Consider the following 12,815-nt stretch of genomic DNA (forward strand, 5'->3'; position numbering starts at 1 on the left):
GAGCACGCGGAGTATGTTAAGCAACGTAGATCATCGCTATACTACTCATGCAAATCTTGTGGTTTGTTTGTTTGTTGTTTAACACCTAAAATCCAGCTATATGAGGGCGGTCTGTAAATAATCAAATTTGTACCGGACCATCTAGTGATCAACATCATGAGCATCGTGCAGTTGGGATAAGATGGCATACACCAACCAAGTCAGGGAGCCTGACCACCCGATCACGTTAGTCGCCTCTTACGACGAGAATGGGTTGCGGAAAACCAATCTTCACGGGTGACGCTTGTGAGTCACACGAGGAAGTTTCAAAGGGCAGATGTATGAAAGTTACCCAAGTGTGTCCCTGGATGGTTAATTTCCAAATTTGTTCATATTTATTAGATTCACAGTTTAAAAAATAACTCATGTTGAACTGAAAACGTGTTATAGTGTTAGTCCGCTTGATGAGGAGTGGAAGAAGGTTGAAGTTGCTGATGTGGCGTGACACAACTTGAACTGACAAGTAGTAAACTGGAGTGGAATTGATCCAGTGCCCTAGGCTCGACCAGTGGGGATCAGGTGTGATTCAAACGGTCAAACAATGATGTACCTTATCCAGACTCAAAAGCACCTTTCGGTGCTGTATCTGTCTCCCTCCCTCACTTTACAGTGTTAATCTCGGCATATTGAGATCCTTACATAATCACTTTGTTCTGTCAACTCACCACACACACACACGCACGCATGCACGCACGCATGCACGCACGCTAGCAGGCACACACTACTGATGGTGACAAAATAGAAACTACGATTCAAAACGGCGTAAAACCATATGAATCAGAAGCACTGATTACAACTTTAAATACCTTTTTAATAAGACCATCATCACTTCGGGCTTGTCTCCAACACGAAGCTGGCACACCGTGTTATAACTGACGTAGGTTTAAAGCAGCGTAACGTGACGTAACACATGGCCTAACAGAAAGTGATTTTAATTCAGAATGCAATTTTATCCACAGAACAGAGAAAACAGTAATTATACAACACAGTTAGCTTATCACCACAAAATAATAGGAACATCAACGATAACAAACAATACCGTTCGGTAATGTGTAATGAAAGAAATACAATGCAACGAGAATATTCATCTGTATCTGTTGTTATGGTACGGGTTGTGGTTGTGATAACAGGTATGTCCTCAACACACACAAAAACTAACAAAACAAACTGGTCAATATCATGATTGTCATCAATAAATTGTAAAATACATTTCAATATTATTTGTTGCTGAAACTATAAACCGGTGAATATTGAATATGTAACAAAAAACAAATATTATTTATGTGGGTCTGTATAATTCACAGGTTACATGTTTGAAGCATGTGGCCAATATTAATTTTACCTTTATCAATTCCAGCCACGGTGTTACAAGAACGTCTTGTTGGTAATTGCCAATATATTCATTTGACAAAACTTAAATCAAAATAAAATAAATCCAGGCCATATTATTAAAAACACGTCAATATTTGCACGTTATGTAGATGTCAAACCGTGACCATGATCGTAATCGCGATACAGGCATAATTCGACATGACCAAATTTGAGGAACATTGGATTTCCGTGATAGAAAAGAAAAGACACCATTTGGAGAACTGACCAGCCGCTGAAGTTTGACTGTCTGTTTTCAACCTGACTGGTGTGGCGGTCGGGTAGCCTAGTGGTTAAAGCATTAGCTCGTCACGCCGAACACCCGGGTTCGATTCCCGACATGGGTACACGTAAGCCAATTTCTGGTGTACCCCACCATGATATTGCTGGAATATTGCTAAAAGCGGGGTAAAACCAAACTCACTCACTCACTCACTCACTCACTCAACCTGACTAGTACGTTCTACGTCCACATGCAAAGTGCTGTTTGTGACGGGGGCCACCGGTGGAGCATCCCTCACTTTTTCGTGAGCACTTGGTGTCATCACTATTTGGAGGTGATTTAAAAACACATGCTTATGTTATAAACGGAATCGTGCAAATGATTGTGCTTTTAGCAGGAATTTCCCATGATTATGGAAAGGGTTTTGACTCTTTTTTTGTCTATTTTTTGGGTGCTGGTTCCTGCTGGAGTAGCCCTTCAAGACCACAGCACCAAATGTCATTATCATCTCTGTACAAAATAACACTCATGAGATTGCGAGGATCACCTTTATCTTGCACAACCAAATGGCTGGGAAACATATAATTATACACACACATGAAAAGTATCTTAATGAAAACAGATGGAGAAGAGTCACAATACAGGAAAGGAATACACCACAAGCAACATCCATATGAAGGAGGCTGAAAAGAGACGTACATAGCTGTGTCTAGTCTGTCATACAGACCCTGAAACAAATATATCCAATACAGCCCAGGCAGGTCTATAATGTTTTGCAAGTCTAGATTACTGCAGTATCTGAAAATGAAGACAGTCTCTTGGCTCCGTTTTATTATATGCTATAACTATAATTTAACAACTGTAAAATATGGTCATTTCAGAGACTAGATGATAGTCTAAGTTGGGTCATAAATCTGGTTTGATTTGAAGATTTCTATCACAGTTAGAGCATGTCAGAAGGGAGTCAATACTTGCGGAGTCCTCGAGAGCAGATGACCAAAAACAGGAATGTCACTATTTCATAAGCAATTGTTCCGCTTATGAAATACATAAGGACTTTCGGACCGTAAGCAACAAAACACTGCCCTGTAATGAACGGCACTAGAATCTCCCCTAAACCACTTGCTACTAAAGATGCAGTGATTATCCCCCCTGTTAACTGTACATAGTCAGCACTCCATGCTAGAACCATGGGAAGGTAAGGGGAGGTAAATACTCCCAGTGCCGCAGTTCCCATCCATAGTCCTACTTCATACTTCTCGCTTAACCCTATCAAGACGCCACATGCAATCACTACACCAACGAAATTAAGACAAAGGAGAACGAAATTTGTAAGGCAGCCTGAAAAACTTAGATTGAGTATTCTTCCAAGTAGGAAACATCCCCAGAAAACTGAAGTCATTACTGCCATATGCGATTTTGAAAGGTGAAGGCCAATATTGACGCCATAAGGGGTCAAAAGGTCACCGTAAGCCAACATTATTCCGAATACAGGAATGTGGAACAGAAACAGGAGAGCAATAAATGAATAATTTCGTGCGGAATATGTTCCTCTTTCAGTATGTTGAAACTCTTCATAGCTCATGAGCGGTTCAGACCCCCTCTTCCGGTGATAGTGCGCAAACGCAAAGACTGGCGGTATGCTTAATATCCCTATGATAACGTATGCATATTGGACACGTGACTCGGTGTTGCATTTTGATTGGTCTTCTTCTATACAGACTAGTGGTTGTGTGGTATGGTTGTTGATATCGATTGAGAACATATCTCCCGAGGAGGGTCCGTTAGAGAGAAAGGGCGTGGCTAGGAAGGGTGCCAGGAAGGCGCCAATACCCGCACCCAGAGTCACGAACTGGAAGGGCGCTCCCTTTTCCCCTGGCCATAGTTGGTTGGAGATGGACATTGCCGCTGCAAAGAAAAAGGTTTTGTACATTTTTGTCAAATGGTCGCGACCTCCCAATCCAGTACTGTGACCTATAAAAAAGGTGTCATTTGACTTAAGCCACATTGGAAGTGAAGTAGGGATGTCGACTTTCCAGAATATGCAGTGTTATGTTAATTCTTTGTTTGTTAGAAATCTCTCTGCTGCTCAGATCCTGATTGCCGGGTTCAGCTATGTGTGATGACAAAATGAAATCTTAGCATCCTTTAATGTTTTTCTTTCAAACTTATTATTCTGTACCTCTAATAACTAAGGCCTTCATAAACAACACAGCATCCTCTACCTCCACTTCAGTAACATGGCATACCTGCATTAAAGTATTTTAAAATAACTTCTATCCATTGTATTCGAGCAAATATACCGATGCTATTTCTAAGAAGGAAACGCTTTTAAAGGTTTGCTTTGGAGATATTAGCACTTATTATTTTGAGTATGTAATGTTTGTTTGGTGTTTGTGTCAAATGATTATAAAGTAAAATGACTTCATTAAGATATTAATCGTCTGCAATTTTTAAAGAAATAGCTGCGCGCTCCTTGTCGTTTGAGAAAACTTGTGTTGCACACGCATGCAAAACATCAAGTATTGTTTTCGCTCGATGTTTGATGTATAACTTCAATCATATGTGATAATTAACCTCTGGAACAAGACTTCATGCTCGGCCTCGGGTCTTACTTTCCCTTGGTTCTATTCCCTTGGGTTTACACAATCCAAAGCAAAACCATACAGCATTGTTTTACCGGGTGCTACTGGTGGGGCAGAACATTACCCTTTTCGGGAACCTGGTGTCATAGCTGATTTGCATTGGTCCATTCATATACTTTTCTCGATTACTTTCCTTTGACGCCCAGTGGAATCTATATCGGCTGATAATCGAGACTGGTTATTCTCTGGCGTTGATGTTATATATTATCTTATACATAACAATTGACTTTCTATCGTCTATCAAAAATATACTTTTATATTCAAACTTTGACAAATATTAATGATTTAAGGTTTTTCATTGAAAAAAAAACCGACCCAAGACGCCCAAAATAAGATGCTATTGTTATGATTAGATTTCTTACCGTAGTCCACCAATCCTTTAGCCATACCCATGATGAAGAACATAATGGCAAGATAGTAAAACACAGTGCCCCAGGGAAGGGCAAAGTTCACCATGCAACCAAGCAGGAGAGAACATGTCATGATGAGTCTCGTGCTTAAACACCGCTCAAGGCCGAAAGCCAGGAGAATTCCAACTATGAAGCCTGCTCCTTGGACAAAGAATATGTAGGTCATCTGGGTCAAAGAGGCATGGACAAACTGCTGCAAGTCCAGGAGAGTAGGGCCAATGATGCCATTCACAAACCCCTGGAAGAAAAAAAGAAGTTACGTCAAACGGTGAATCGTGTACCATTCGTCCGGTTTTGCGTGAGCTGGGTGTTACTCCACTTTGAACAGTATTTCAGTTATACCGCGGCCATCTTTCCGCGACAAGGGAGTTAACTGACTATTAAATTCCAGTTTCCACCCTTACCGAACTTGGCTGGAACTTGAGAGTTATATTTTGGCTGGACTGACGAATCTAAGCATAGTTTAAACAACATTCACGTGACATAATCGACATCCGGTTCGTAAAAAATAGACTACAGATTTCGGTCGAATGCAGGATCTGCAAAACATGTGTACTGTCAACTGTGATAGGCGGATATTTTTCAACTATTTTAAGTTTTTAATGAATGTGCTCAGGTGATCTTATGTACTGCGCCAATTAAGACCCTTTTCATAACTATAAATATTATCGATCATATCGTCTTGAACTGGGTTTCTAGGTTTGTCAGCACCATACCCGTGCTCGTGGATTTCGCCGAAGTGGTAAACGTCTGAGACTATGATTAACGTACTAACACAGAACCGTCACAACCCACTCACTATCCCAAGGGGTATGATTAACGTACTAACACAGAACCCGTACAACCCACTCACTACCCTAAGGGGTATGGTTAACGTACTTACACACACCCTTAACAACCCACCCACAGCCCTAAGGGGTATGATTAACGTACTTACAAACACCCTTTACAACTCACCGACAGCCCTAAGATGTATGATTAACGTACTTACAAACACCCTTAACAACTCGCCGACATCCCTTTAGGGGTATGATTAACGTACTTACAAACACCTCTAACAACCCTACCACAGCCCTAAGAGGTATGATTAACATAGTTACACAGATCCATTACAACCCACCCACAGCCCTAAGGGGATATGATTAGCGTAGTTACACACGGCCTTACAACCCACCCACACCCATAAGGGATATGATTAGCGTAGTTACACACACCCTTACAACCCACTCACAGCTCTAGGGGATATGATTAGCGTAGTTACACACACCCTTAACAACCCACTCACAGCTCTAGGGGATATGATTAGCGTAGTTACACACACCCTTACAACCCACCCACAGCTCTAGGGGATCTGATTAACGTACTTCCACACACCCTTACAACCCACTCACAGCTCTAGGGGATATGATTAACGTACTTCCACACACCCTTAACAACCCACTCACAGTTCTAGGGGATATGATTAACGTACTTCCACACACCCTTAACAACCCACTCACAGCTCTAGGGGATATGATTAACGTACTTACACACACCCTTAACAACCCACTCGCAGCTCTAAGGGATATGATTAACATACTTACAAACACCCTTTACAACTCATCGACAGCCCTAAGAGGTATGATTAACGTACTTACAAACACCTCTAACAACCCTACCACAGCCCTAAGAGGTATGATTACCGTAGTTACACACACCCTTACAACCCACCCACAGCCCTAAGAGGTATGATTAACGTACTTACAAACACCTCTAACAACCCTACCACAGCCCTAAGAGGTATGATTACCGTAGTTACACACACCCTTACAACCCACCCACAGCCCTAAGAGGTATGATTAACGTACTTACAAACACCTCTAACAACCCTACCACAGCCCTAAGAGGTATGATTACCGTAGTTACACACACCCTTACAACCCACCCACAGCCCTAAGAGGTATGATTAACGTACTTACAAACACCTCTAACAACCCTACCACAGCCCTAAGAGGTATGATTAACGTAGTTACACAGATCCCTTACAACCCACCCACAGCCCTAAGGGGATATGATTAGCGTAGTTACACACACCCTTACAACCCACTCACAGCTCTAGGGGATATGATTAACGTACTTACACACACCCTTAACAACCCACTCACAGCTCTAGGGGATATGATTAGCGTAGTTACAAACACCCTTACAACCCACTCACAGCTCTAAGGGATATGATAAACGTACTTACACACACCCTTACAACCCACTCAATGCCCTAAGGGATATGATAAACGTACTTACACACACCCTTACAACCCACTCACTGCCCTAAGGGATATGATAAACGTACTTACACACACCCTTACAACCCACTCACAGCCCTAAGGGGATATGATAAACGTACTTACACACACCCTTACAACACACTCAATGCCCTAAGGGGTTTGATTAACGTACTTCCACACACCCTTAACAACCCACTCACAGCCCTAAGGGGTTTGATTAACGTACTTACACACACCCTTAACAACCCACTCACAGCTCTAAGGGATATGATTAACGTACTTCCACACACCCTTACAACCCACTCACTGCCCTAAGGGGTATGATTAACGTACTTACACACACCCTTACAACCCACTCACTGCCCTAAGGGGTATGATTAACGTACTTACACACCCTTAACAACCTACTCACAGCCCTAAGGGGATATGATTAGCGTAGTTACACACACCCTTACAACCCACCCACAGCTCTAAGGGATATGATTAACGTACTTACACACATCCTTAACAACCCACTCACAGCTCTAGGGGTATGATTAACGTACTTACAAACACCCTTACAACCCACTCACTGCCCTAAGGGGTATGATTAACGTACTTACAAACACCCTTAACAACCCACCCACAGCCCTAAGGGATATGATTAACGTACTTACAAACATCCTTAACAACCCACCCACAGCCCTAAGGGGTATGATTAACGTACTTACAAACACCCTTAACAACCCACCCACAGCCCTAAGGGGTATGATTAACGTACTTACAAACACCCTTAACAACCCACCCACAGCCCTAAGCGGTATGATTAACGTACTTACACACCCTTAACAACCCACTCACAGCCCTAAGAGGTATGATTAACGTACTTACACACCCTTAACAACCCACCCACAGCCCTAAGAGGTATGATTAACGTACTTACACACACCCTTAACAACCCACTCACAGCCCTAAGGGGATATGATTAGCGTAGTTACGACCAAACCCTAAAGCCCACCCACAGCTCATACAGAGTATAAGTAACGTACTTACACAAACCCTTCAAGCTTGACAAACCATCCACAGTCCTTAATTGTATAAGGGAGTATGATTAACATACGTACCACGAGATGAAAGGCCCAGAACAACCATATCGTCTCAAAGATGCGGGTCTTTCGGTCTTCCATCTTCAGATTGAGGCTGTATCTAAATAAGGAGAACGAGGATATTCACAAATGCAGAACTATGTTTACATAAATCTTAATGAATCTAAAAACATCGATGCCGACGACAACAAGTTTGCATCGGAAAAATAGACTATGATACCCAGTTGCTACGAGTGCAAGTTCAGGAATGCAAATACAATCACAAACCAACAAGTACTTGAACCAGAAGTTGTATGAATAAAATGTTCAGTGAGAGTGGTTGCTCACTGACACGACTGGCACTCAGTGCATGTAACAGATGCTGTGGTCGTCCATTGACCGATACATGTGCTCAGTTGGGGCTGCTCTTGTAAATAGCTGGAAGTTTATGGTTATTTCAATAAGATATCCATGAAATATGAATTAGCAGGATATCTCAAGACATTCTATTTCTTTGACGACAAGGGAACATACAGGAGAAGTTTAAGTTGGAACGAACCAAAATAATAATCAATAGAGTTAGGATATTTGACGAATGGGTGTTACATTGTCATGAGACTGAATCGATTGTACTATATGATCTGAATATATTCTGTAAGACTCCATAATCAAATATGCATTATTCAAGGGAAGTTTATGATTACCCAAATGATCGCGGGGTAATGACAGGGGCGGTGTTAGTCACATCGCATTGTGGCTTCATATCTTCTTAAGTACAGTACTTGAGTGCAAACTGATATGAGCGAGGGAGAGTATTCTAAGTGCATTAGTACCTGAGTATAAACTAATATGAGATAGGGAGGGGAGACAGTAATGATGTAAGAGCGAGAGAGAGAGAGTGAGAGTGAGTGAGTGAGTGAGTGAGGGAGTGAGGGATTGAGTAGGAGAGAAATTGAGGGAGGAGAGAGGGAGGGAGGGAGAATGAGTGAGACAGTAGTAACTGAAAGCGAGAATGAGAGTGAGTGAATGAGTGAGGGACTGAGTAGGAAAGAAATTCAGGGAGGAGAGAGGGAGGGAGGGAGGGAGGGAGAATGAGTGAGATAGAGGGGTGGATGAAGAGTAACACCGTAGTGATTGAGTGACAGAAAGAGAGCGAGAATGAGAGTGAGTGAGTGAGGTGGGAGAGATAGAGGGATGGATGAAGAGTAAGACCGTAGTGATTGAGCGACAGAAAGAGAGCGAGAATGAGAGTGAGTGAGTGAGGTGGGAGAGATAGAGGGATGGATGAAGAGTAAGACCGTAGTGATTGAGTGACGGAAAGAGAGCGAGAATGAGAGTGTGTGAGTGAGGTGGGAGAGATAGAGGGATGGATGAAGAGTAAGACCGTAGTGATTGAGTGACGGAAAGAGAGCGAGAATGAGAGTTTGTGAGTGAGGTGGGAGAGATAGAGGGATGGATGAAGAGTAAGACCGTAGTGATTGAGTGACGGACAGAGAGCGAGAATGAGAGTGAGTGAGTGAGGCGGGAGAGATAGAGGGATGGATGAAGAGTAAGACCGTAGTGATTGAGTGACGGAAAGAGAGCGAGAATGAGAGTGAGTGAGTGAGGTGGGAGAGATAGAGGGATGAATGAAGAGTAAGACCGTAGTGATTGAGTGACGGAAAGAGAGCGAGAATGAGAGTTTGTGAGTGAGGTGGGAGAGATAGAGGGATGGATGAAGAGTAAGACCGTAGTGATTGAGCGACAGAAAGAGAGCGAGAATGAGAGTGAGTGAGTGAGGTGGGAGAGATAGAGGGATGGATGAAGAGTAAGACCGTAGTGATTGAGCGACAGAAAGAGAGCGAGAATGAGAGTGAGTGAGTGAGGTGGGAGAGATAGAGGGATGGATGAAGAGTAAGATCGTAGTGTTTGAGTGACGGAAAGAGAGCGAGAATGAGAGTGAGTGAGTGAGGTGGGAGAGATAGAGGGATGGATGAAGTGTAAGACCGTAGTGATTGAGCGACAGAAAGAGAGCGAGAATGAGAGTGAGTGAGTGAGGTGGGAGAGATAGAGGGATGGATGAAGAGTAAGACCGTAGTGATTGAGCGACAGAAAGAGAGCGAGAATGAGAGTGAGTGAGTGAGGTGGGAGAGATAGAGGGATGGATGAAGAGTAAGACCGTAGTGATTGAGCGACAGAAAGAGAGCGAGAATGAGAGTGAGTGAGTGAGGTGGGAGAGATAGAGGGATGGATGAAGAGTAAGATCGTAGTGTTTGAGTGACGGAAAGAGAGCGAGAATGAGAGTGAGTGAGTGAGGTGGGAGAGATAGAGGGATGGATGAAGTGTAAGACCGTAGTGATTGAGCGACAGAAAGAGAGCGAGAATGAGAGTGAGTGAGTGAGGTGGGAGAGATAGAGGGATGGATGAAGAGTAAGATCGTAGTGTTTGAGTGACGGAAAGAGAGCGAGAATGAGAGTGAGTGAGTGAGGTGGGAGAGATAGAGGGATGGATGAAGAGTAAGACCGTAGTGATTGAGTGACGGAAAGAGAGCCAGAATGAGAGTGAGTGAGTGAGTGAATGAAAGAGTGAAAGAGACCGAGAGTGAGAGATAGTGAGTGAGTGCCAGTTTGTGGACTGGGATATGATATCAATTTCAAGTACATATCGCAGCTACTCTGTTCGCCACCTAAGCTTGAATATAATCAATCAATACAATAGAAGTAGAAATGTCAATGTCTGTCATAGCCATATGTCGATAACAACGTGCAATCCTTTAATAAGCTTCAGACCACTTCGACCGAGAACTCCGGTGCAGTGCTTCTGAATCATTCGTTGAAACTTGTATGACGGCCCACACATGGAGTCGGTTGGGCAAGTGTGACGAGTTCAGGGAGTGATATATGGCACGCTTCAGATTAACAGGACTACTACACATCATAAGTAGTTGCTCCCAAACGGCATAATTACGGTGGCCCATAAGGGACATGGAGTCTGTTTTTCCATATTTTGATATTTCACTTACATTTATCGTAACCTTTTTCAAATTAACACGATTTGTCTTACAAATATGTGATAAATCATGTGTAAAGATATTGAGTCGCTGAAAAACGAAACGAAAATGTCAAAAACTAAAATGAAAATGTCAAAAACACAAAACGAAAATGTCAAAAACTAAAATGAAAATACAGAAAACTATTTCCACCGCGGTGATAATATTTACACCGCGGTGGAAATAGTTTTCTGTGTATTCATTTTAGTTTATGACATTTTCGTTTTGTGTTTTTGACATTTTCATTTTTTAGTTTTTGACCTTTTCGTTTTGGTTTTTGACATTTCCATTTTAGTTTTTGACATATTCACTTCACATTTCAGCGACTCAATAGCTACTTAAAAGTACATTTTCCATGTTTTCGGATGTTTTTATACATGATTTATCACATATTTGTATGGCAAATTGTGTTTATTTGCAAAAGGTTACGATACAAGTAAGTTAAACATCAAAATATTGAAAAACAGACTCCATGTCCCTCATGGGCCACCGTACATAACCCACATTGTGTTCCCACTTTCCCCTGTATACCTACACTGTTTTCTAATGTACAGTGGGGGTCTCATCCCTCACTTTCTCACCGGTAGTAGGGTTGAAAATGTGTGTACGTCATTTTTCAGGGTGTCAAAATTGAAAACATTGGAATTCGAATTGGAAATACACATTTCTTTCAAAACTGTCAAAAACAATCGTAATAATTTTTGTAATGATTTTTATTTTTATTTTATACTACTATATTTTGGAATAAAAATCCCACACAAATTATGTCTCAGACATAGGTATTACGATAGTTGATCTGAATATGGCTAAGATTATGTTCGTTTGCATTGTTTTTCTGACCTAGCGTAGCAATGTCAACCCTAACATCAGCCTCGAAATTGTGTCAATCCTCATGTCATTAGTATTATTAGTATTAGTCGCAGTAGTAATAGTACATAAATTAACATAATACTGCAGTTCATGAGTTATATTGATGAGTTTTATCCCTGATTAAGTAAAATATACTTTTCAAAACAACAAACGCAATACGGATATTTTTGGCCATAAAAGCAAAATTAGCGAACCAAGAGGTGCAAAATCAAGAGGTTTAATGTGTTTTAGTGTCAGTGAAAAATTTCCCGGATCAAAATGATCACAACAAGGACATGCGAACCATTAGTCGGGAAACACGTATGATTCGGAAAATGCACCCGGTGCATTACAAAAGGGCCATGGAGCTGCACGTACTGCACGTGCAGCAGCACTATGAACGGTATTACAGGGTAGAGGTTTTGATTATCTGGCTTCTGCGTCAATCGAACAGTGAGAGTTCAAAAACATGCCAAGAGTAACAGGAGTGCAAAGAAACAACGTCATAGGCCGCTTGCAGGCAGGGTAATCCAGATCATCTGTAGCCAGGGTTTTCAATGAAGTGCCCAGCACAATCACAAGGCTATTGGCTCGGTTTCAACAGCATAGGTCAACACGTGACCGACCAAGCTCGAGACGACTAAGAGTAACCACCCCGCCCAAGATCGCTACATCCGACTGCGCCACCTACGTGAAAGGACGACCACAGCCACCATAACCGGACCCCAAATACCCGGACAGCGCAGATTCTCCGACCAGACCGTACAAAACCGTTTAAGAGCAGCTGGTCTACGAGAAAGACGTCGTGTTCGACGCGTCACATTGAGTCGACAACATCGTCACCAAAGACTGCATTGGTGTCGTCAACACAGGGTATGGGCTCAACTGCGAAGGAGAGATATCTGGTACAGCGACGAATCAAGAT

At 42.3% G+C, this 12,815-nt stretch overlaps 1 protein-coding gene across 5 annotated transcripts in view; it reads right to left on the reverse strand.

The window, feature by feature from the left end:
• Nucleotides 1–970: 970 nt before the first annotated feature.
• The window catches only part of LOC139463808 (sodium-dependent glucose transporter 1A-like), a 53,637-nt gene continuing 41,792 nt past the window's right edge, over nt 971–12,815 (reverse strand). For all 5 annotated transcript variants that reach the window (XM_071245172.1, XM_071245136.1, XM_071245154.1 and 2 more), the window contains exons 2-4: nt 8,053–8,134; nt 4,638–4,923; nt 971–3,538 (exon numbers count right to left, since the gene is read on the reverse strand). In XM_071245172.1, the coding sequence (XP_071101273.1) occupies nt 2,595–3,538; nt 4,638–4,923; nt 8,053–8,115 (1,293 nt within the window). In that variant the 5' untranslated portion in view covers nt 8,116–8,134 and the 3' untranslated portion in view covers nt 971–2,594. The remainder of the gene's footprint in view (nt 3,539–4,637; nt 4,924–8,052; nt 8,135–12,815) is intronic.

Source organism: Haliotis cracherodii, unplaced genomic scaffold (assembly GCF_022045235.1).
Source record: "Haliotis cracherodii isolate W230 unplaced genomic scaffold, xgHalCrac1.p SCAF_1, whole genome shotgun sequence".
Lineage (NCBI taxonomy): Eukaryota > Metazoa > Mollusca > Gastropoda > Lepetellida > Haliotidae > Haliotis > Haliotis cracherodii.